This window comes from Trachinotus anak, unplaced genomic scaffold, assembly GCF_046630095.1.
Source record: "Trachinotus anak isolate AG129_WGS33_773 ecotype Australia unplaced genomic scaffold, CSIRO_AGI_Tana_v1 ptg000021l, whole genome shotgun sequence".
In the NCBI taxonomy this organism is placed as follows: domain Eukaryota; kingdom Metazoa; phylum Chordata; class Actinopteri; order Carangiformes; family Carangidae; genus Trachinotus; species Trachinotus anak.
In genome coordinates this window covers 13,616,338-13,641,264 of record NW_027273872.1, presented here as the reverse complement: position 1 = coordinate 13,641,264, position 24,927 = coordinate 13,616,338, and the positions used below count along the sequence as shown (strand labels likewise).

The 24,927-nt window shown below is 43.3% G+C and overlaps 2 protein-coding genes across 6 annotated transcripts in view; both read left to right on the top strand.

The window, feature by feature from the left end:
- arap3 (ArfGAP with RhoGAP domain, ankyrin repeat and PH domain 3) overlaps positions 1-14,855 on the top strand; it is a 30,629-nt gene extending 15,774 nt beyond the window's left edge. For 2 of the 3 annotated variants that reach the window (XM_071457620.1, XM_071457619.1), the window contains 26 exons: positions 254-438; positions 1,098-1,204; positions 1,713-1,912; positions 3,045-3,130; positions 3,706-3,888; positions 4,066-4,207; positions 4,576-4,689; positions 5,179-5,332; positions 5,441-5,543; positions 6,097-6,295; positions 6,383-6,446; positions 6,539-6,702; positions 7,118-7,330; positions 7,960-8,065; positions 8,145-8,292; positions 8,412-8,480; positions 8,657-8,731; positions 8,878-8,995; positions 9,099-9,227; positions 9,979-10,115; positions 10,226-10,308; positions 11,207-11,242; positions 11,749-11,812; positions 12,020-12,157; positions 12,568-12,606; positions 12,742-14,855. In XM_071457620.1, coding sequence (XP_071313721.1) covers positions 254-438; positions 1,098-1,204; positions 1,713-1,912; positions 3,045-3,130; positions 3,706-3,888; positions 4,066-4,207; positions 4,576-4,689; positions 5,179-5,332; positions 5,441-5,543; positions 6,097-6,295; positions 6,383-6,446; positions 6,539-6,702; positions 7,118-7,330; positions 7,960-8,065; positions 8,145-8,292; positions 8,412-8,480; positions 8,657-8,731; positions 8,878-8,995; positions 9,099-9,227; positions 9,979-10,115; positions 10,226-10,308; positions 11,207-11,242; positions 11,749-11,812; positions 12,020-12,157; positions 12,568-12,606; positions 12,742-13,221 — 3,536 coding nt within the window. In that variant the 3' untranslated portion in view covers positions 13,222-14,855. The remainder of the gene's footprint in view (positions 1-253; positions 439-1,097; positions 1,205-1,712; positions 1,913-3,044; positions 3,131-3,705; positions 3,889-4,065; positions 4,208-4,575; positions 4,690-5,178; positions 5,333-5,440; positions 5,544-6,096; positions 6,296-6,382; positions 6,447-6,538; positions 6,703-7,117; positions 7,331-7,959; positions 8,066-8,144; positions 8,293-8,411; positions 8,481-8,656; positions 8,732-8,877; positions 8,996-9,098; positions 9,228-9,978; positions 10,116-10,225; positions 10,309-11,206; positions 11,243-11,748; positions 11,813-12,019; positions 12,158-12,567; positions 12,607-12,741) is intronic. The other variant, XM_071457622.1, reaches the window with a different exon arrangement.
- Positions 14,856-15,930: 1,075 nt separating this feature from the next.
- On the top strand, positions 15,931-24,152 carry b4galt7 (xylosylprotein beta 1,4-galactosyltransferase, polypeptide 7 (galactosyltransferase I)). 3 transcript variants are annotated; one of them, XM_071457877.1, is made up of 7 exons: positions 15,931-16,162; positions 16,286-16,582; positions 18,072-18,413; positions 19,344-19,569; positions 20,733-20,816; positions 21,194-21,298; positions 22,232-24,152. In XM_071457877.1, exons 2-7 carry the CDS (start codon positions 16,530-16,532, stop codon positions 22,385-22,387), a joined length of 966 nt encoding a protein of 321 aa, XP_071313978.1. In that variant the 5' UTR covers positions 15,931-16,162; positions 16,286-16,529; the 3' UTR covers positions 22,388-24,152. The 3 variants fall into 3 exon arrangements, with proteins under 3 accessions (XP_071313978.1, XP_071313977.1, XP_071313976.1); XM_071457876.1 differs by having other exon boundaries at positions 15,931-16,189; XM_071457875.1 differs by having other exon boundaries at positions 15,931-16,582.
- Positions 24,153-24,927: the final 775 nt, after the last annotated feature.

Genomic DNA, 24,927 nt, shown 5'->3' with positions numbered 1-24,927 from the left:
CAGGTTCAACCACAGTGTGTTTCTGCTGAAACCACACAGCAAGTACTGGAAACACCAGAGTCTCCGGAAGGCCTCACTCAACACTGAGCTGCTTGTTAACTTTGTTTTGCTGAGGAGCTAAAGTGTGATGTTAAGAAGAGTTTCCACTGCAGCTGAAGAAATGAAGGCAGATTAGACCAACAACAGAGTGTGTGTGTGTTTTATTTGTTTTCATCATGTTTTGATTATGTGTTTCGCCTGCTCTGTGTGTCAGTGCTGAGGCGGCGCTGGGTGTCCACGCTGCAGGAACACGTCAGGGATCAGCTGGTGTTTGGTCGCCGGCGGTTTGGTCCTGGATCTCACTGTCAGAAACATGGAGCTCTGGAACTGAAAGGAACCAAATCCAAAGTGTACGCCGCCATCAACACGGACCAGATCTGGCTGCACAAGAGTGAGCAGGTGAGACGGAGGTGTCCAGGTGGAGGTTACCTGGAGCTGTGAGGCTCAATCATGTATCAGTGTTGATCTAAAAGTCTCATGAATCTGAAAACAATCTCTATAAATCTGACAAGAACATTCAGACTCAAGGATGAACTGATTAGATTTTGGAGGTCAAAGGTCACTGTGACCTCACAACACATTTTTTGCCACAAGTTATGAATTCATTCACTAATTAAGACACAATTTAACTCAAATGTCTAACAGGATAAAATGAAGTGATGACATTTAATATCCAAAAGGTTAAAGGTGAACTTCACTGTGACATCATAATGTTCACTGAGTAAGCAGAGCCTGTGACCATCACTGGTCTGATTCTCCTGTTTTCTTTGCTGACACAGGTTGAACCGATCTCACCCCTGTTAGAGTCATGACTTTTACATGATGACATGATTGTGATGAATATTAATTGCCAGCAGTGACTGAAATCTGTCTGACATCACGTGTGGTTAGATTTTTGTGCTCATCGTTTAATCCAGGTTTAAATCAGCTGGTTTTAGTGTGACCCAGGTTTCCAGTTTGTGATGAAGCTGTGTGTTTGATTCAGAAGCACACACACCAGCTGCTCATTATCACATGCAGGTTGTTGACATGTGCATCTCTAACATGTGTATCTGCAGTGTTTTCGTAACGGAATTGGCATCACAGTGATCGAAGCTCGAGGGGCGACGATCAGAGACGGAAAACACAAGAGTTTCGACCTCATCACTCCCTACAAAACCTTCAGGTATCATCAGGCTCTGTCTGCATCCAAGATTTATGACACATATATCATGACTGTGAGTCTGCTCAGGACCTGAACCACATTAGAAGAATGAATGTTGTGACTCCTCTCAGACAGTGAAGAGTCTAAAATCATCATCTCAAGACAGAGACGATTCACGTCCACCTCTTTAGTCTCTGCAGATGAAACCTCTGCCAGCTTCTGCCAGGCTGTGCCATTTGGTCCCAAAAACCAGGTCACTGAATGAGAAAAAGCTCCTTACAGCTAATTCCCTGCAGCTCTGCAGCGTGTTGACTCACAGCTGCTGGTTTTTACCAGCAGCACAGAGACTGTCATCTCTGCCTGTGTTCGCTCTGAACCGAGAACAACCCAGCTTCCCTTCTCTGTGTCAGTGTAAATACTGAATGGGGAAATCAGCAGACTTTAAAAAGAGGATTTGTCTTTTTAAAATGCCGTTGACATGGCGACCGTCCACCAGGCCTCACTGCAGACCTCTGTTTCGCCTCCTCAGCTTCACGGCGGAGACAGACCGGGAGAAGCGGGACTGGATGGAGGCCCTGCAGGAGTCCATTGCCGAGACTCTGTCGGACTATGAGGTAGCCGAGAAGATCTGGTCCAACCGATCCAACAGGATGTGTGCTGACTGCAAGGCCCTGAACCCTGACTGGGCCTCCATCAACTTGTGTGTGGTCATCTGCAAGAACTGTGCAGGTAGGACGGTCTGTGGGTTTAAGGCAGGTGACAACGTCATGAAACCCAGACACAAATATGTGAAATTATAATCTGTTATCTTTTTAAAATGAGGACAAACTCTGTTGATTCATGCTAATTTGAATCCATTACTGTGCTTGTTGGGCAACACAACAACAACCAGCACACAACTTCACAGAAACACTCCAATAACCTCCCAAATCCTGCAACCTAGCAACAATCGACCAACATTTTTGTTTCCTTCTGGAGCTTTTGATTGAATCCCCCACCATCCTAAACAGCTCACCTGGCAACCACCTAGTAACACCTAGGCACCTCAGTAATGCCTCAGTTACCCTCCACAAGAACTCAGCAACCACCCAAACACTGCAGCAACCACCTGCCAACCTTGAGATCAGACAAGTCTGGATTAGATCAGAGAAGACTAGAGGACTGTAGTGGATTAGATAAACCCAAATCTGTCTGATGTTTCCATCCAGGTAACCAGCAGGACACCTCACACCTGTGTTTTTATAACGGACTGACAGAAATAAGATGGTTTCAATGGAGATTTATATTTCTAGTTATAGTTATATAGACAGCTGATTTTACAACTGGATGTGACAGTGTGACGTATGATTCTGAAAACACGGGCGTGGCAGGACTCACCCCTCCTCCCCCCGTTTAAATGAAACTGTAGCTGTTCATAAACACACCTGCACAGGTGAATTCAGTGTGTTAACACTGATCAGACACTTACACAACTGTGTGTTTACCTGTGAATACCTGTGGAGACATGAATCACTGCAGGTGAAACTGTCACTGCTGGTTCACCTGTGTGTGTGTGTGTGTGTGTGTGTGTGTGTGTGTGTGTGTGTGTGTGTGTGTCATCCTGCTGTCATCATCCAGGTGGGTGGGGGTGGCCTCAACATGAAGTGACATGCTCACAGGGCAGCTGTGTGACGCTGATGTGTTTATTGCTCTTCTCTGGAGCCATTAATCAATAACTGATAATCATTAGTCCAGACTAACACTAACTAACATGAAAACCTCCAGAATTCAGACCACCTCCAGAACATGTCCACATAATCCTCTGTTCACCTGTGTGTGTGTGTGTGTGTGTGTGTGTGTGTGTGTGTGTGTGTGTTTGCAGGGCAGCACAGAGGTCTGGGGACGATGGTCTCTAAAGTTCAGAGTCTGAAGCTGGACACCAGCGTCTGGAGCAACGAGATTGTCCAGGTGAGACCGGAACCACCTGTAGTAGTTCTCTTTCGACACCTGTGCTGCACAGGCTGTCGCTGACTTTAGGTTCATGCGTAGGTAAACGTGTGTTTGTGTGTGTGTGTTTGTGTGTCTTTATGTTGAAAATATTATGATATAATGACAATAATAAAAAAGTAAAATCAGATGATCCATGGTCAGATTAACCTGCTGGCTCATGAGACGCAGAACGACAGAAGTTTCATGTGATGGGACTGTGACGAATCAGGGAAGGATATGTCATGACTGATTAGACCCAGTCAGGAAGTGAGCAGGGTGTCTGCTAAAACACCACCCCAGAGTTTCAAAGTAAAATGTCATAAATGTGCAGTCACATGATCCGCAGCGTGGTTGCCCAGAATTCATAGAACTGTTGTGACATCAGTAGCTCTGGTTCAGACTCTTACTTTGAAATGAGGGTGAAACTGGATCTGAGTCCAACATGTGACGGAGGCTAGATCGACAAATTTTGTCAGTTTTCTTCGTCTGTTGTATGATCACCAACCTAAACCAGAGCTGTGTTGTTGTGTTGACTTGTGTGCTTGTGTCGTCAGCTGTTCATCATGCTGGGGAACGACAGGGCCAACGATTTCTGGGCGTCTCGTCTGTCTGTGTCAGAGGAGCTGGACTGTGATGCCTCACCTGATCAGAGGAGAGAGTTCATCACCCAGAAGTACAGAGAGGGACGGTACCGCCTCCCCCACCCCACACTCAGCAGCCAGGAGGAGCTGCTCAAGGTCTGAGATCTGATCTGAGACCACAACAGGAACACAATAGGCAGCCTGTCTCTCTCTCTGTTCTCTCTCTCTCTCTCTCTCTCTCTCTCTCTCTCTCTCTCTCTCTCTCTGTTAATGTCTCTCTTTTTCTGTGTTAATGTCTCTCTCTCTCTGTTACTGTCCCCCTCTCACTAACAGGTCTTGTGTTCAGCGGTCTCTGAACAGACTCTTCTGAAAACCGTCACTCAGATTTTCTCGGAGGCAGAGTCAGCTCGTCTCACTAGCGACTCCAACGGCTGCCAACAACACCATCCCCTGCTGGATCACTGCACCACCTCAGGTCTGGACTCTACTGTACTCTACTTTGATCTATCTATAACTACCGAGATCTAAACAGAACCAAGTCTGTGGTCTGGCCAGATCAGCTGTGTGGAGGCTGACTCCAGATCAGAAGAGAAACGTTATTTAACATCAGTCTAATGTTTTCACTCAAACAATGAAAACATTTGTTTTCAGATTGTTGAAACTTATAAAGATCAACAACAATCTACTGATCTTTGCTATGAGAAATAACAGTGACACACAGGCCTGAGACTCTGACTAAATATTCACTGATTTTACTTCACATTTTTCCCTAATTTGTTTCAACAAATATCACTCCATGTGACCTCTTTGTGTGTGTGTGTGTGTGTGTTCTATCCTCATCAGATCCCAGTGTGTATGATGAGATCATGCAGCCTGTTCTTCACTCTGGTTACCTCTACAAGTCTGGCTCCGTCAACAGAGGAACGCTGTCCAGAAAAACTCGAGAGGGTGAGGGGGGTGAGTGTGAGTGTGTGTGTGTGTGTGTGTGTGTGTGTATGGTGGGGGGTGGTGGGGGGGTTAGTGAACAGACTGAGCTGCTGTAAACATTTCCTACTCAACACCTTTCAGACCCCCCCTCCCCTGTATTACTCCTGTTTGACCATTTAACATCAAACTAAGGTTAAAGGTCATTTAACATCTGACGTGTTGATTGTAACAGAAATAAGTTTGTAATTTCAGTTTCCTTGAAAGAATTTTTCATCAGGTATTCAACTCAACATGTAATAATAATGTAATAATAATCAATATTGGATTAATCTTTAATTGGGTTTAAACAGAGCTGCTCTTTCAAGTTTTCTCTAACTCCCACCAAACTACAGAGATTCAGATTATTAGGAAGAATCATCATTATCATCTTTTATTTCATGTTTCCATAGAAACAACTTGTGTTTATTGATGAGAATAGAAACTTATTTTTGTGATGCCCCCCCTCTCGTCCCGGTCCAGACTTCCAGAAGTTCTGGTGTTCAGTGGATCAGTCTCTGCTCCTGTACGAGTCGGACCGATCAGCTGAGCCCTGCATGCAGATCAGTGTTAAAGACATCGTCTGTCTGGGAGTCAGCCGCCCTGACTCCTCCAACAACAACGGATTCATCGACAGGTTCAGACCCTGCTCCTTTCTACACATGTCATCTACATCCACAGAAACACAGACGCTTTAAGTTGTAAGGTAAAACGTGTGTTTCACTTCTCTCTGTCGCCCACTCAGGTTTCGTTACACCTTCGAATTATACCTGACGTCAGAGAAACTGCATCAGTTTGGTTTGGAGACGGCTGACGCGCTGCACAGCTGGACTAAAGCCATTGGAAAGGTCAGACGTTTTGACCTGGACTCAACTTCATCATCATCGACACAGAGATATTAACTCACACAGACACTAAATGCTGCCTCCTTATATTTCACTGTCCTTGCTCTGGGGACAAGTGAATGTCTCAGAGGACCTGAGTGATCAGGAGGGAGAACACATTAAAAGCTCTGACAAGCGTTCAGGTTCTAGTCCACTGAGTTATTTCAACACTAATGAAAGGCTTTAAAATCTGGTCTAAAACTGACAGGACAGGGGTGATGTGTCCTCTCCCTCTGGTCTTGGTCAGTGCTGCTGGACTCTGAACGATCACAATTTTCAATCAGGGTCTAGAAGCCGAGATCTTTGGGAAGGGTTGATGATGACAACACAGGGACAGAGATAGGTGGTGGTCTGACATTACAGAGGACACATGAATCCTCAGACCATCAGTAACATCATGTAACTGTGAGTTTGTCCATTAAGACGTTAAACACTAAATGATTAGAGGACCTTCCAGCACCCAGCAGTCTGATCTGATGTTGTTAATCTTTACTGACGCCCTGTTGTCCACCGTCAGGCTGCGACGCCGCTCAGCTGTCACTGTCTGCTGACCCGGGAGTTTGAGCGGGTCGGTCTGCTGAGGTACAGGGCCATGTTGGACCCTCAGCAGTGGAAGGAGGCCTACTTTGTCCTACAGAAGTCCAACCTCTTCATTTGTCCCAGAAACGATGGAGCAGCAGAGGACATCATCAACCTGAACCGCCTGCAGGAGCTCAGTCAGTGTCCCACACAGTCCTGGTCCTGGTTTACAAATGCACCAGGTCTGAGCGGTTTAGATAAAAGTGTCTGTGTTTGTGTTGAAGGTCTCACCTCCGAGAACGAGAACCACGAGAAGAAAGACATCCTGGTCTTAGTGGAGAAGGGGAGGTGAGAGGTCTCGGTCTCTGCTGGACACCAGTGTATCTGCTCCTGGTCTTGTTTCTGTTTGCCTTCATCGTTTCATCTCCTGTACTTGTCAGGACTCTGCACCTGCAGGGGGTCGGCCGCACAGATTTCTCTCTGTGGTACTCGGATATCCAGCGAGCAGCCGGCGGGAAAGGAAACACTCTGAGGGAACAGCAGCTGAGCAGAAACGATATCCCCATTATCGTGGACAGCTGCATCGCCTTCATCACTCAGTATGGTGAGGAGGAGGAGGATCTGATCTGTGCTGTTTCTGTCCTCAGGATCATATGACTGAACAAACCTCAGTCCCTCCAATGTGTTCATTATGTTTAGTGGTTTAATAAAACATTTACCTGCCTAGACAGGTCTGCAGAGGTTCTGTGTATCGCTCTATGTGATCTTCCCCCATTGTTTATCATTTAAAATGAACAGCTCAGGCAGGTGTAGAGGCAGGTATTGAGTGAGATATATCACGTCCATCTAAGCTGGTCCAGAGTCAGACTTGGTCCACAGTGACACCAAGATGTCTCACCTGAGAGGACAGAGAAGTGAGACAAGACTGCTGGAGCAGAAATAAGACGTGATGTGTGGCCTCCACAGATCAGTTTTCTCTGTTTTTCATTTCTCAAAGCTCATGGTTCTGGTTTCTGTAGGTCTGGGCCATGAGGGGATCTACAGGAAGAACGGGGCCAAATCCAGAATCAAACTGTTGATGGAGGAGTTTCGCAAAGATGCTCGAAATGTCAAACTGCGGATCGGGGACCACTTCATTGAGGACGTGACGGACGTCCTGAAGAGGTTCTTCAGAGAGATCGATGACCCCATCTTCATGGCCGACCTCCACCCGCTGTGGCAGGAGGCTGCCAGTGAGTCCTGTTGAATTCAGACCAGAGTCTGTGCTGCCAGGGTCCAGGTTTAGGTCAGGTCTTGCACTTGTCTCTGTGTTAGTTTTCACTGTGAGACACATGTTAGATACCTTCAAGCTTTCAGATCAGCTGATTGTATCAACAGTCACCCTTATCTGAAAGACTCCGTACCTGAATGTGGTAAATAGACCTGTATTTACCTTAAAGTCCTGTTCACTCCTCCACCTGCAGACCAGGTGGAGGGAATGTGACGCTCCTGCTGCTACAAACTGAGTCACCTTCACACTCTGTGGAGCCTGGTCACAGCTTCATCTGACTGTGTCCAGTCAGACATATTGTGGATCTTGGATTTAACTTTATGTTGTCATGGCAATGGAGGAAATCACCACAAATGTCATCATTTTGATGCTAGTTTTACAACAAAAGGAACTTAATGAAAGGATGTATCTGTGTGAAGCAGTGATCTGCTGTCCTGTTTATTTCCCTTTGTTTGTCACAGGATATTTAGTGTGTTCACCTGGATTATTGTTTACTTATTATTTTTAGTAAGTTGAATAAGTTGACTGTTGTTCTCATTGTCATGAAACACTGAATCTGAAAGTGTCATGAAACTGAATTTCCATCCTCAGAAATCCCTCAGAGGAGTCAGAGGCTGGACCGGTATAAAGAGATCATCCGAAGTCTTCCTCGAGTCAACAGGACGACTCTGGCTGCTCTCATCAGTCACCTGTACAGGTGAGCTCACGCCGACAGACCAGAGACAGGTGTGACAGCAGGTGCAGGTGCAGTAACAGTAGGTGTTTGTCCCTCTCAGGGTCCAGAAGTGTGCAGGTCTGAACCAGATGTGCACCAAGAACCTGTCGCTGCTGTTCGCTCCCAGTCTGTTTCAGACTGACGGGAAAGGAGAGCACGAGGTGAAGATCATCGAGGATCTGATAGACAACTACCTGTACGTCTTTGATGTGAGTGTCAGGTGACATCAGGTGACATCAGGTGACATCAGGTGACATCAGGTGACCTCAGGTGACCTCAGGTGACAGGTTTTCTGTGTGTTGTTAAAAACACTCTGTTTGTGTTTCAGATCGATGAGGAGCATCAGACTCAGATCGAGCTGGAAATCAGCCTCATCACCACCTGGAAGGACACGCAGGTGGTCTCACAGTGATGACATCACTTCATCATCATCACACCTTTAATACAAACATCACAAAGCCCTTTATCAGTTTTTTTTTGTTGTAGTATAATGAATAAAACTTATGAGTATAAATAAGAGCTGAATAGTTGTTATTATGTATAACTTATTGATCAGTTATTGATTGTGTGCAGCTGTCTCAGGCCGGTGATCTGATCATTGAAGTTTATTTGGAGATGAAGATACCAGACTGCTGCATCACTCTCAAGGTCAGTCTGATTATCACTAACATTTCTATTAATAATTATCAGTAATCAATAATCAGTGACCAGGGTAAACTAAAGCAAACAGCCAATCATGAAGCATCAGTCTCAGTGACACCTGTGTGACAGTGTGTGACCTCTGACCCCTGCAGGTGTCTCCCACCATGTGTGCTGAGGAGCTGACCAATCAGGTTCTGTACATGAGGAACGTCCCGGCCGGAGACAAAGACGTGTGGATGACGTTTGAGGCCATCGAGGACGGACAGCTGGGTGAGACAGCACCACAACAACTGGACACCTGTCTCTGTTTCTGACACACCTGGACTGTGTTTAGATGAACACCTGTCGCTCTCTCTCTCTCTCTCTCTCTCAGAGCGCCCGTTACACCCCAAAGAGAGAGTCCTGGAACAGGCCCTGCAGTGGTGTAAGATGGCCGACCCGAGCTCTGCCTACCTGGTGGTGAAGAGAGTTCCTAAAGGAGAAGGCATCAACATCCTCACCTGTAGGTCCAACACACACACACACACACACACACACACACACACACACACGATGACATCAGACCACCTGAGGAGAAGGAACAGCACAGGTGTCACTAACAACAACCTAATACCTGGAGATGACTCACCTGAGTGTGTCTTCATACAAATAAATCATCAACACGAACAAGCTGCTGTCTGTCAATTCAATTCAATTCAATTCAATTCAAATAGCTTTATTGGCATGAACAAAAACATGTTGTTGCCAAAACAGTTTACTGAATATTAAAATACATAAAATACAATAATTAGACAGAGGAGCTGCTGGTCCTTCAGGAGAACTGAGAGTTTCTCCTCTGGGGTTAACATCTGGAGGTTTGGTATCTTCTTTGTTATTTCTCTGTAGTGGAGGTCTCTCACTGGAGAGAACTTCTCACATTGGAGGAGGAAGTGCGTCTCTGTTTCTACATCCCCTGTCGAGCAGTGCCCACACACACACACCCCTCTCTGTCTGACAGCCGTGTCTGTCTGTGACTTCCTGTTGGTCACTGAGTCTGTATTTGGTCAGGATCCGTCTCTGCTCCGTGTCTCTGACATAGTGGAGACATTTGATGTTCTCTGTTTAGGGTCAGATAACAATTTAGGTTGTAAATATAGATGTAATGATTGATTGATAATTAATTTCATTCTGTAGTGTTGTTTTGAAGCAGTGGTGATGGAGCTTGTCTGGTTAACGTCTCTCTCTCTCTCTCTCTCTCTCTCTCTCTCTCTCAGCCTATAAAAGTGAGATCATGAAGATTGGCCTGTTGAGGTGTCGTGAAGAACCTCCGAAGCTTCTTCAGGGGAACAAATTCCAGGAGAGAACGTTTCAGATCAAGGATCATAAACTGCTGCTGCTCAAAGACAAGAAGGCAAGAGAACAGGGCTCCTGTCAGAAATGCAGACCAGAGAACAGGATTTCTTTCAGAACTATAGACCAGAGAGCGGGTTTCTGTCACACTGACTTTTCTGTGTTATTCAGAGCATCAAACCAGAGAAGGAGTGGTCTCTGACATCCATGAAGATCTACATCGGCATCCGCAGGAAACTGAAAGCTCCAACCAGGTAACAGGAAGTTCTCACTCACAGGCTCCCTCAGATTTCTCTCATTACATCTAATCCTGTCAGAGTCACACCTGGTTTTATATTTTGTTGAGCTGAGTTTGTTGCCTCGTGTGAATCACTCTAGAAATAAACATTATTATCACTTTGTATCATAAAACGCAGCAGCTAACAGGAACACACAGGAAGTCACTGATGATACTGAAGAAAATAAGAGCGTGTGAGAGGAACCTAGAGCTGCTGCGTTTATTGTTTAGCTGACTGCAACAATTATAACAACAGTGTTTTAACCCAGTGACCTCACGGCGCCTGGTCTGTAAATAAAACTGTGTGTAGATGTGTTCAGAGTCAACAGCCGTCAACCACACACTGACTGACTCTGTAAAAACACGGCATCCGTTCATTCACTCATTCATTAATTCACTCGTTCAGTTATTCACGCATACATTCATTCCATCACTCATCCATTCATTTATTCTCTCACTCATTTATCCTCTCATTCACTCATCCATTAATTAATTCATGTATTTGTTAATTCATTCAGTCATTCATTCATTTATTCAATCATTTGTCCATTCATTCCTTCACTCATCCATTCATCCATTCATTCATGCATTCACTCATTCCTACACTCATCCATTTATCCTTCACTCACTCACTCACTCACTCATTCATATAAACTGATGTGCGTAGCCTACATTAAAGGTCAGTCAGAGGTTCAGTTGTCTCAGTTCAGACACAGATCAGATCTGAGGGTTTAAAAAGAACCAGTTATTAATGAGGGAGTTTACAGAGGTCAGAGGTCAGCAGTGTTTATACATGATGAACTCTACAGATTCCTCTGAGGCTCTGAAACATAACTGTGATCAGCTGATTATTAATGACCTGTTTCCATCTGCAGGTGGGGGTTCACAGTGATGTCAGACAAACACCAGCTGTAAGTATCCAGCTGTCAACATCAGCTGATCGTCATCAGTAGGTTTATCAATCACACTTGGTGTCAAACTAGACCAGATGTGGTCCAAACACAGCTGATATCACTCGTTCTGTGTTTGTTGACTTTGAAGCTGAGTCATTCTGCTGTAATTAATAATTACTAATTAATAATGATGATTATGAATTTTATGTGTACCTTTCAGAAGGAAAATTGCAGCTCAAAGTTTTTTACAACAAAGAAATCACATCAAAAAGAGCTTAGATGAAAACATGTTAAAACATTAATAAAATCAAACCCACTTGATGATAATAATAAGTGAATGAGTCTCTGATGACGACAGTCCTGTTGCTGTCCACCTGTCAGAACAGTCTGGTTCTGAAGTGAACCATAGATCTGAACAGATCTACGTATTTATGCTGCAGAGACTGAAGAACTTCATCAGTTGTTCATGCTTCATGTTGTACATTCAGACTGAAGTTTACCTGTGTGGGGTCTCTCTGTCTCAGGTACCTGTGCTGCAGCTGTGAGGCCGACCTGTGGGACTGGATCACCAGCTTCCTCAAAGCTCAGGTCAGTTTAACTGCTCCGACTGAGTTCACCTGCAGACTGAGTACCTGGAGATCTGTCTTCTTGTTTCTCAAGTTAAAGGAGAAACTCTATTTCGCAATAATAAAAGTGTTGAAAGACATTTTAAAGATCTGTGTGAAGCATGAACTCCCAGTTTCCTTTGTCTCGGCTCCCTTCTGACTCTCATCTACCTCTTTGATTATTTTCCAGAATGATGACCCTGGTCCTCCAGTGCTGAGGCGTCACTCCTCGTCAGATATCTCCAAACAGAAGTTTGGCACGATGCCGCTCGTCCCCATCAGAGGAAATGAGAGCAACAGCAGCATGTTGTCAGCCAATCAGACGCTGGTGAGACTCAGGTTTTAAAACTGATGTGGAAAAAAACAAACTGTTCCATAACTGTAACAGGTTATAAAACACTAACAGTCTGAAATATGTTTTTAATGGAGTCAGTCTATGGACAGAAACAGTCGTTTGCTTCACGAAGCTGATGTTGGTTTTGTTTCTTAAAATCCTTGAAATGAGTAAAAGTGTGTTTCAGTGTTTGATTGTTTCATTCACTGGTCTGAGGTGTGGTTTTTCAGAGGTTGGCAGCATAAAATATATGAAATATGTAAAATATAAAATGTATAAAATACTTTTCACACAAATTTGAGACAAGAAACTGAAGTGGCCTGAACAAACTCTGTAAATTCCTGCTCCTCGTCCCTATATTCACAATAACTCATCAGACTTTGTATATTTTCTTGTCCCTGAAGAGGAAGTTACATGATAGACGGACTCTCTCCATGTACTTTGTGAGTATTTTATTCCTTGCTTGTTTTATTTTCTTGTTTATTTAGTGAGTTCTTTGTGTTTTACTTAGTAGGGAAAGTTGAGATGAAGTGGTTTTGTGCAGGACTGATGTGTTCAGTGTCTCTCTATGTCTGCAGCCCATGAAGGTGCAGCAGGACTCATTCGAGGAGCGTTCAGAGTCTCCTGACCTCCCTGAGCCGCTCTACGAGGAGGTCGGAGACTTCGGCCTGCAGGTCCTAAAATCTCTGGAGACCAGCTTCCTGTCCAGCAGTGCTGCAGAGACCCAGGAGGTCCTGGACCACCCACGGCTCAGACTAGTTCCCGTGGAAACTGGACACCTGGATTCCATGATGGCTCCTGACCGCGTCAGTGGCTCTGTGGAGACTCTGGAGCACAGCAGCAGCAGCGGAGGTGGAGGAGGTGATGGAGAAGCAGATTGCAGCTCTCCGGACTTGAATGCCCCCCAGCAGCCTGCAGTGAGGAGGAGGCAGCAGCTGCAGGGGGTCTGTACACCGTCACAGGAACTCCTGCTGCAAGAGCTGTCATCTGCTTTCACCAAGAAGACTGAAGAGGAGGAGGAGGAGGAGGAAGAGGAGGAGAGGCCATATGATGTCTGAGAAACAAAAATCTATCAAAGTTTGAACAGAGTCTGGTGGAGTCAGGAGGAGTGTGACTCTGTCTCTGTCCAGTTTGAGGAAGGAAAAAATATTCAGCATAAAAGCATAAAAAACTTCATTAGAACTGTTGCACATTTGAAATCCTGTTATCATCACTGTCTGCAGTTACTACTGTCTGACTCCAGGGGACATTGCACAGTTCTTCTGCTGTGAATTCAGTTTAAAACACAACAGAAAAAACTTAACAATATCCACAGGTCTCAGTCCAGGATCAGGATCAGACTGGATCAGTGATTCAGGTTGATCAATGACTGAACTGAACAGCTGAAGGAACAGGTTTTCTCCTGGATCCTGCTCCAACAGACTCTGAGGATCAGGTTCTGGTCCCTTGTCATCAGGGATGTCTGGGGGTGTTAAACCTCCAGGCCCCTGACACTGAGCAGCACGGAGTCGGACCACAGACTCTGATGGTGGAACGTAGACATAAAAGAAAGAGAGAGATGAACACTTTTCAGCAAGGGGATGAAGACGGAGCAGCGTACACTGTGATTGGCTGAGAGGTCACCTGACGATGATGTGACTTCCAGTATTTTGTTGAGGTGTTGATGATAAATGATCATTAAACTTCGCACAGTACATGACGTCCCAGGTGAGGGAGTCTCTGCAGGTAAAGCTGCGCTAACTTGATTTCTTGTAGCTCTGTTTTGTCTCCTCCGGCTTCACTGGGTTCAGCAGCTGAGTCTGACTGAGGACAGAGCAGATACAGAGCAGAGAGTGAAGCAGTACAGTCAGTGTTGAAGCTGCAGGTTCAGCTGATGATCCTCTGTAGCTTCATCACAGCATCAGTTCACCAGGTGTTAAACACTATTGATTGGAGACTGTGAGTGTGACTGTTCATCATCAGATCTGATCCTGATCAGATTAATATTTTTAGACAATATGTGAAGATACAAATTTAAAGTCATATCTGTCATAACTTACATATCTGTATATATAAACTTTATAGCTCTTTATGACATAAGCTCGATGTTACTGTGCAGTGAAACTGCTGACAAGATGAACAAACTGATTCCACTGTTTTTGACTGGGAAAAGTTTGATGTTGAATGAAAACACGACATTTTATTGTACATATGAATGTGTTTAATGTGTTACTGGACCAGCACACTGTCTCTGTATTTTAACACTGGTGCAGTTTAAGTGTTGATTCACTCAGAGCTGCTGTGGCTCAGTGACATCACTGGATTCATCATTTCAAACAAGTTGCAGCCTCTTTATGTTAATTTATTTAAAAACCATTAATGTTCCTGGTTTTTACTTTTTTAAACTGTGACGTATCCTCACTAAAACCACAAACAAATAATCACCATTTAAATGTAACAGATGAGACGAGAGAAATAAATGAACCCACAGTAAAAGAGTATTTTCTCTGTCTGTCCACCAGTCCTCCCATAACACAGTCTAACTGGTCCCAGTCTGACTCTAGCATTGTATCAGACTGGTTTGACGATGGTTAATGTGTGTATATACTTTTTTATCTGTTGCACATTATCCTACAAAGTTGTCTGTCTCCTGATTGTTCTGGAAGGTTTCATGTACATGAAGGATGAAATTAAAATATATTTTGGTTCATAATCTGCAGTTTAGCTCTTCACTGAACGTCTGTGTGTGTCTTTATATCTTTTTGAGGACATGTTGTCTGGTCTCCACTTGCTCTTGGTGCTGTTTGACAGTTGAAGATTAGATTAGAGAGGGGTTACTGAATAAAACTGAACACAGCTGTAGCTACTATTAGATAACACTGAGGTCAAGACCTTTGTATTATGTCCAGTAATTTGGTGATTTGAAGTTCAGATGAGTTTTACATTTTACAATCACACAGGGTTCATACAAACTGAAAGATAACTGAGGCATAAGTGTGAATAACAGTTCATTCACAAAGTGTTCATGTTTCCCTCACCAGTCTGTTCTCAGGACTCCATAATGACAGTGAAAACAGAATCTCAGGAATTTCTGCAAATGTATTAAAAAGTAAAAAACTGAAAGTTTTCTCTGGATCATCTCTGAGATGTTTCTACACCTGGACTGGAGTCCACCTGTGGCAAATCAGCTGACTGCACACACCTGTCTATATAAGATCTCAGGTCTCTTGAACTGCCACTGTGTAACAACTACGAATGGGATATAAAAGTTTGACACAACCAAAATTTGAGAAACGTTTCTGAACATTTTGACTCATTGTGAAATGAGTTACTACCTGAACGAATTCATGAGAAGAAAGGGTTGAAAAATGTATGAAAAGTTGTGGAAAACTGTTGATTTCAAATTTCTGACCCTTCACTTCAAGGAAAAAATATGTCAGAAAAATATTGAATATCTGGGCAAGTATTTAATATCAAAAACTGAAAACATAGTCTTAATTGAGCTCAACATTTTAATGTCTGAGGCTTGTAGAAGGAGACACGAATCAAAAAACGGTGGAATGATTCTTGAACCCGGGAATATAAATAGGGAGATTGCTTCGCATCAAATTGACTTGAAAAAAGTTTGAATGAAACAAGACAATAATCTCTAAACTGGCGTTTCTCATGATACAACGTGAACAAGTGCAGAATAATTCAACTTCATGCACAGACCGCACTGTTCCTTTAATTAAAATGAAACAGTCGGAACCTTTATTATTACCACCGCCGTTCCCCTCCGGACTCTCATACGGGGTGTACCGCATTACAATCGGCTTGTGTTTGATTTTTTTCCGTCTGAAATAATCGTCAAACGTTTCGTCGTCCGGTTCCCTGTTCTGTTCTTTGTAACATTTCACCGAGCTCAAACGTGAACGGACAGTCGGTGTCGGTCGACGTCGCGGCTACGAAAACTAAAAGCCGAAGATGTAGGAGTGTGAACCCGGAGCGGCGGTGTGTGTGAACCGCTACATGCTACGTGTACGGTAACGGTTACCGTGAAGCAAGGTGGCTGGCTGGCTAACGGAGAGAGGGGGGAGAGAGAGAAAGAGACATGGATCCTGAACGAACCGGATTTTAACTTTTTTTTTATTTTTATTTCAGCGAGCAGATGTTCAGAGGCTGTGAGACCGAACCGCCGGAGGTTTGTGCGGTGACAGCGAGCAGAAAGACAGCGCGGAGGACGGCTCGGTCTCCGGCGGCGCTTGGACGTGAGAGGAGATGGTGGAGTGAGAAACACTGAAGTAACGACGCGACCGCTGCTTCTGTCTATCTGAGGGGTGACCGTCTGTCGGTGTTTTAACCCTTAATAACCGAACTGAACTCGGGCAGCTTTCCGTTTGTCAAGATGATGTATTCATCGAGAAGAAAGCCGGTCCTCTACTTCAAAGAGGAGAAGAGGTGTGTTTGTTTTAATGTCCGCGTCACAGCTGCTCGCTTTATTCCTGTTTAATTCACATTGATGGCACATTAATAAAAAAAACTATTGTTAAAGAAAGAAGTGCAGCCAAACTAACGCTTTATCGTCACCTTTTAAAGAAATGAGATCTCTAAGGTTCCCCATCAAGAACACAGGAAGTAAGTAGATACTGTGGTTCCCAAACTGTGGTCCAGGGACAGAAAGAGGTCATTAAAATAATCCAAGTAAACCTTACCAAACAGTGGCCTTCCCCCAAAAGTCAGGCTGAATTTTGGGGGAAATGACTCAAAAGTCATGTTAAATATTTATTTTTTAATGAGTGAAACTGTTAAAATAGTGAATTTGGATTTTTCAGTGGAAACAATGTAGTTTAAATGAAGAGCTTCAACCTTATATGTCACTGTATGTTCCTTAAAGCGACTTATAAGATAATAAAAGGGGAAACAACACATTAAAACATTAATACATCACATTAGTTTGGTGTGTGTTTCTTCCTCCAGTGGATAACTGGTCAAAAATACCATGATGTGGCTTCATGCTCCAGAGAAGTCATGTGACCACAGTAAATGTTGGTTTAGAAAATAAGTGGTTTTAAAAAAGTCACTCCCCCTGAATCAGACTGACAACTTTTCTTAGCTTGGTTTGAGGTTTTTGTGATAAGAGCCGGGGCTGTCACTTCAAGTTCAAAGAAAATTCAAACTGGCACGTAAATCCTTCAAACTGTGTCGTTGGTCGGCTCAGCGCCATATCCTCAAATGTCCTTGACTGAATGAGTGAGGTCTTGAGGAAGTTAAACCATTGGTCGTGCAAGTGTTGGACTCTAACCATTGCCTGCTGCTCTAATTTAAAAAGCTGGAACCATCATATTTCTGCTTGAAAACAGATTTAAACGATTGATTATCAAAATAGTTTCGGATCTTTGCTGTAGATCTTTCAATCCACTAAAAAAACTCCTCATTAACTGCTGCAGCTTTAGTGTATTTATTCAACTATGTTTGTGTCCCTGACACAGTTTGGGATCTCAGATGGTTTGATGGTTTGGTTTGATGGTTTGATGGTTTGGCTCAGATATCTGGATGTTTGTTGCTCTAACCACTGAAACTCTCTTCACACATTAAATACAAACAGCACAGGCTTCATTTAAACTAATGTCTTTTCGTCATCCAGATGGAGGCGAGTTTAACACAAACATTCCTCATGACTTTGTAAATGGTAGTGTTGTAGTTGTGTTATTTCTGTTTTCTGATTGTGTATTTGTCTGATTATGGGTGGATGGATAAGAGATCTCAGGCTCAGTGAGAAAACCTGATTAAAATTTTAACACTGTGAAAAGCTCCATAGTCCAAACCTCAGTCACATTTCTTTATAACCAGATGTAAGGGACCTGTACGTTAATGTTGTGTGATGTTGTCGTTACCTGTTTGTTTGTTGGATTGTTGTGTTTTCTGAAGTTGCCCTGTGTGTTTGCAGGTTCCTGTCTGGTAAATGCACAGTCTACAAGCTGTTCGGCCTATGCATGGTGCTGGTCCTGGTGTCTCTGCTCTGGCTGCAGCTCAGCTGTTCAGGTGAAATGTCCTCCATGCGTGAAGATGGACCTCTCCCCCAGCAGCAGCTGCCGCCGCCCTGCCCCCCCGTCAGTCAGGCGTCTGCGGCAGACGACCCCTCCTGGGGTCCTCACAAACTAGCCCTCATCATCCCCTTCAGAGAGCGCTTCGAGGAGCTGCTGGTCTTCGTTCCCTTCATGCACACGTTCCTCAACAAGAAGAAGATCCGCCACAAGATCCTCGTCATCAACCAGGTGGATCACTACAGGTCAGAACATCACCTGGATGAACCACCAATTGTCATCATTATATATAATATATGATATATAACATAGTATAGACAAGGTCATTCTGTTCTTTTATATGTCTCTCACTTTGTACAGTGAAGCAGTACAAAGAAATGAGTTTGTTTTTTTTTAAAAACCAGGATGCTGTGAAAATGAAAATGATCGACCATATCAGCTCCAGTGAGTCTGAGGATCTGACCCTGTCACATTGGTCCTGTGTGACTGATCATGCTTTACTTTTCAAACTATGACCTCCATTTAAAACCTGAAGAGTATAAGTTAGAAATGACTTTTTGATGAGAAGCAGCTTCATTTTCAGACACATCAGGATTCTCTTCCTCTGTCGTCGGCTGGTTTCACTGGGTTGTTAGGTTGAAGTTACAGAGAGACAGTGAAAGAAAATAGCTCCATGTAAACATATGTTTCACTGGGACTAAAGAATGAATGTCAGGTGATCTGACCTGGGACCAGCTCAGGATCCTCCTGCACCTGGTCTTGACTGATAGAGGGGTGTCTGTGCTACATAGTCAGCCGATTTATTTGAAGACATCCAGAAATCCAAGATCTCTGCATCAGCTGTGTCCACACCGGTCCGTGAGGTCGAAGTTTGTCTCCATCCAAGCTCAGACCAAAGTCCACAAAGACACAAGACTGTTAAGTCCCAGTCCCTCTGTGGCCTGAGGGTTCAGATCTTGATGAGTTTTGGGTGTATGTACATCTGGATTTACAGTTGTCCACATGTGATCAGAGAACAAACTGTGGACAGGTCCCTAATAATCTGAAATCTTTTCAATCTATAGCTCAGCAGGAGCAGATGTCTCACCTGTTGAAGCTCCACATTACTGTTCAGGTGAGGTTGTTGTATCAAACAGCTGCAGACGGGTAACAGTGTTTCTCACCACCTGTTTCAGATTTAACCGAGCGTCTCTTATCAACGTGGGCTACCTGGAGAGTGGTAACGACACAGACTACCTGGCGATGCATGACGTGGACCTGCTGCCCCTGAACGACGCTCTGGACTACGGCTACCCTGAGGACGGACCGTTCCACGTGGCCTCACCTGAGCTGCACCCGCTCTACCACTACAAGACCTACGTAGGAGGAATCCTGCTGCTCACCAAGAAACATTACAACATGGTACTGAGCTTTTCATCAGGTCTTTTCCACTCAGCTGAAGAGTCTGTACTAACTGAGCAGCAGTGTAATGGTCCTCAATGCACAGCAGGGGGAGCCACCCCCAGTGTTTTACTCACAGCTTCTTACTGTTGCACACAAATCTTGACTGTGTAATGAACAGGTGGATTATCATGGTGAATTGAGTTGAATTTGGATCTGGGTCACTGACCAACTTGTTCCATCTGGGTCTGAACCAGTTTTTCATGTTCACATAAATGTTAAAGAAAATAAGAACATCAGCGTCACTTCAGATGCTCCTCATACAGTTATGTAATGATTTGATGTGTCCACTAGATGGAGCTCTTTAACCTGCTGTGATCTTTACCTGTGGTCAACTCAGGCTGCAATTTCATCACTGAACCTTTAAACTTCCTCCAGACATGACAAAATCTTCTGCTATGATTCGTATTTAGTTGAACACGTTTACACATAAAAACTGGTTTGAAGCTCATCTATACTGACTTCCTTGTTGAGAAACCTGGATCAGGCCTTGTGCCCCGCCCACCACCTGCTTGCTCCAGGTCTCCGGGTGAAAGAGCAGAGTATCAAGATGGTTAGAGGAGGAAACATCAGAGAGACTCAGCCACATGTCTGAGCCTCAGTCAGACCCAGACTCAGATGAGGAGTCTGTTGAGACCAGAATCAGAGACTAGCAGACGTATCAGAACAGTTAGTGCAGTTAGCTTCTTTTATTTGTTTAGGTTGTTTGTTGACTTGTAACTGGCAGTGGCTGACACAGTGTTAGTGGTTGTGCTGATGCTAACTCTGGCTCTCTGGTGTATTTTTCCCCGCCCCCTGTCCCCACAATATGACAGGGTTGGTTCCTTAGGTCATATAACGTATGAATTCCTGACTGTCTGAATCTGTTTTTATGAGACTGTCATTAGTTTACTGTGGTTCAAGGTGGAAAAACTCAGTCATAGTGTTGTCTGATTATTTTTCTCTTCATATGTCTTTATTATATAAAAACATAATATAGACATTAACAAAGTTAAACAATTAATCATCTTCATCAGAGGGTCTTCAGTGTTTGGATACCCTCTCTGTTGTAACTGTGGCTGTTCTCCAGTCTGTGTCTCATCAGTCAGAAGATTTTATCGTCCCTGTTTCTGTTTGATTTGCAGTGTAATGGGATGTCAAACAGGTTCTGGGGTTGGGGCAGAGAGGATGACGAGTTCTACAGAAGACTGAGAAAAGCTGAGCTACAGGTAAAAATATAATTCAATCTCCAATAGTAATTTTTCTCACTGTGTATGAAACAGTAGCCCAGAGCCTCAGGTCAGTTTGATCCGCAGAGAAAAAGATGTGACGTCTTGTTTGAATCCTTAACTAATGATTTAGATTAAACTACAGGTATTATACAGTAAACATATCATTAAAGGTACTTTGTTGGGCTGCTGTGGATATAAATTATTAGTAATTTGTCTGATCAGGTGGTTATTATAATATATGTGAAGAAATTTTAATCTAAAAATATATAAAGGTTAAACAAGTCGTCAGGTTTAAACCTATCACAGTGGTTCATTGTTACTGCCTCATCAGGTAGATCAGTTTCTGACAGGTAAAGATGATCTCTCCTCTGCAGCTGTTCAGGCCGAGTGGAATCAGTACAGGATATAAAACCTTCCTCCACATCCACGACCCGGCCTGGAGAAAGAGAGACCAGAAGAGGGTGGCATCTCAGAAACAGGTACAGGTATCCATCCACCTCATGGAGTGTAGCTTCAAGAAGCTGCTGTTAGGAACAACTACAAGCTGATGTAGTTGACAGTGCATATAGATGACAACGTCTTTATTTAACCACGTTTAACCACGTCTTCAAATCTTCCAGTGTGAATCAGAAATTCGACCAGTGTTATTAATAAATCTGTGAAGGATGTGATGGTGACTGCAGACACACCCCCTCCCTCAGCCGATGAACGGTGCTCTGATTACAGGGAGTCTGCGTTTACCTGTGTAAAACTACAAGTGTCTTAATCAAAGCTGCATCAGTTCACAAGGTCACACAGACAAGACACTGACGTAGCTGCAGTGGAGCTATTACACACAGCAACAATTCACACCAAAGATTCTCAAACACTTTAATATTAAAGCAGCAGCTGATGATGATGATGATGATTGGCTGGAGCTCAGAGCCGTGTTTGTTATTTCCACTCAGAGATGGTGAACTTTAAAATAATTTCCTACTGTAACAAATAAATCAGAAAATAAGAATAAACTGTTGATCACTGTTAAGATAAATGCCATCAAGAAGCTGTGAAGGAAACAGGCAGCAGGTTGATTTTGATCTTCAAAAATTAAGAACCAGGACAGAAATATCTTCTAATATCTAAGAGAAAGTGTTTAAAAAAAAAAAAAAAAAAAACAACTCTTGAACTCTCGTCTTTAATGATCCAAAGAGAGAAAAATGTCCTGATTATGTAAACACTTATTATCTGATGAATTGGATGCAGTTCTGGTCAAACTGTTCAAATTCAGAAAAGACTGATGAAGTAAAAATCTTCATTCCTGAATGAGCCACAGAAAAGTCCATCAGGTTTTAAACAAACATTTTAAACACATTTGAAATAGAGGTATTTCCCCCCGTCTGTCCCTCCCTACCCCTCCCTCCTCCTCCCTGTAGGAGCAATTTAAGGTGGATCCGGACGGGGGGCTGACTAACCTTCATTACCAGGTGGAGTCCAGACAGGATCTGACCATCAGCGGGGCTCCCTGCACCATCATCAACACCAAACTGGAGTGTGACCAGAACCAGACGCCCTGGTGTCTTCTGGTCTAGACTGATGGGAGTCCAAGTCCAGTTTGTTCTCCTGCAGGCTCATCGGGTTTTAACCAGCAGACTTGGATCCTTCAGGGAAGTGCTGGTCGTGGTCTTTGAGACTTTGTTTTGAAGACGTGGCTGCAGTGAGCAGACAGAAGCCTGGACGGAAGCAGCCTGGAGGTTAATAAACCTCAGGATCAAACAAACTACATTTCCCTAATATCAGGTACACATCATTAATAAAAATACAACGGGCGGACTGAAACCTCTTGATGACATTGTCCTACCTGTCAGACTGAAGAAGTCTGTTCAGTAACTGTGTTTTCTCACCTGATGAAACTCCCCTGAACTCACCTAGAGACCGTTGGTGTGTGACCTCTACCCTCGGAGCAGTGCATGGAGACGACTGTTACACTGAGCTCATTTCAAGCTGATGAGCATGACAAACCTGAGCTGTTGACCTCTCTTTGTTCTCTGGTACCTGCTGACTTGTGATGGTGTGAACGCAAACTTAAAGTCTATTTTTTTTTTTTTTACTCTGGGCTTGTGCAAATGGAGCAAAGACGGTGGGGTGACGGCTGCCGACAACGCATGTTTCACCAGACATCAGACTGATCTGTCATCATACTGAAACATCAGAGGGTTTTTATTCATGAAACAGATCAAATATAAAATAATCATCAGTCTGTGAAGATTCCTCAAAAACACAAGTATTAGGAACATTTCTAACCTCAAGAGTCTGATTGTGTTGTTCTTTCCCTCTGACACTGTTAAAATGAAGAGTGTATCTCTTCTAATGGTTTTATTTTTTACAGTATGTTCCTTTTAACAGAAACATGTTGAATTAGCCAAAGAAAAAATTGGAGACTCCTGTGTCTCATAATCACAACTGGGTGTCTAATAATTACAAAGGTTTTTTCTCATGACTTTGAGAAAACAGTTTGGCAGTTATTAAATACTGAGTCATAATGATGAGAGAGCATGTCCTAGTTTCTTTTCTTTGAAAACAGTGAGTTTCTACAAAGTAAACTGAGCCAAACTAAGTCAAACCAGCTTGAACTGAAGTGAACTGAAGCGTTAGGACAGTGTGGTGTTTCAGCAGCAGCAGGAACTTCCTCGGTAGCATTAGCAATTAACAATTAACAATTTAGACCAGTCTCATCTGGGTATAAACTAATAAATAATCCCATGAACACAGGCCAGGTTTATTAGTGTTTCTGTAAAAGTTGGAACAAGATTTGAAAAAAATGTCTTATTTGCTTATTTGAGAATAAAATGTTGTCATTATCTGGAGAGTGACACGTGTGTCAGACCTACTCAGAAATGAAGGACAAAAACTTAAGGTTACCTTTGTCTTTAACTGTGTCAGCATCAGTGCAGATTTTAACATGTATGACAGATTAGTCTGTTTCCATGAGAATACTTGTGTCTGTTGATGGGAAGCCAGTGAGGGATCTTGTCCTTATTTCAGCTGTCAGTTAACATAAAACCAGATCTCCAGGAGTTTTTCTGAACATTGAACTTCTCCTTTACACCCGTGGCTCTCTTCTCTGTTCTGGTCTGGCTTTAGTTTAATATGAGAAGCTGCTGACACTGTTCTGTTCTCTGCTGCTGTAATGTGCTGGTCGGCCTCCAGAGAGCGCTCTCAAAGGCGATGGCTTTAGATGAATAGTCTGTACATATACAGACCATGATGTCACACTGATTTTATTCTCCAGAGACAATGGTGCCATGTATTTGTACAATATTCAGTATTTATATAAATCTGACTTTACAAGAAATGTCTGGAGTTGTTTGTTCCTTTTTGTTGTCGTTTTTTTTTGTTAATGTGGAAAACTACCAAGGAGCATGCAGATCCTTGAATTTAGCAGGAAAAAGACAAATTAACTCCACATTTCTAGCTGGAGCTTGTCAGCTAAAAAGAGAACTGTTGCTATCAGACATTAGCGGTTCTAGCTAGCCAGTTGAGCTAATGTAAGCACCATGAGTTGTTTGAAAGACTTTTCAATGTTTCCAAGATTCTTGTTTTAATAAAACAGATGTACTTGATGGCTACACATGATGATATGCTAATAGACTGAGGCCAAAGCTAACGGTGCTAACAGGTCTTTGAGCTAGTTAGCCCAAAGTATAAAAAAAAGCTTCCAGATGCGACACCCATACAGTATTTTTAACGCAACCTATGACAACACAAAATGAAAGTACATAATGCTACTTTACTACTGACAGGTAGTTAGATAATTAGCCAGACGTGCTAACACTAACAGCTTAAATTAGATCAGAAAAACACAGTTTAATCCGTTGGTTATAGTTTTGTTAGTCTGTTTTTGGTTTTGAAAAGGTTAAAGCTAAAAAATATGACCCTGCAGCTTCTCAGTGTCAGCCCTTTAAAAAAAAAATACCTTAATTCAAACTAACTGTGAGGCACAATTAAGAAAAATGAAAATAACTTTTTACTCAGGTACAGCAGAGTAAATGTAGTAATGTAAAGGATTCATAGACTTCTTCCACCCTCAGTCAGATTCACATTCCACCGCTGTATTTCTTCATGTGCTCTG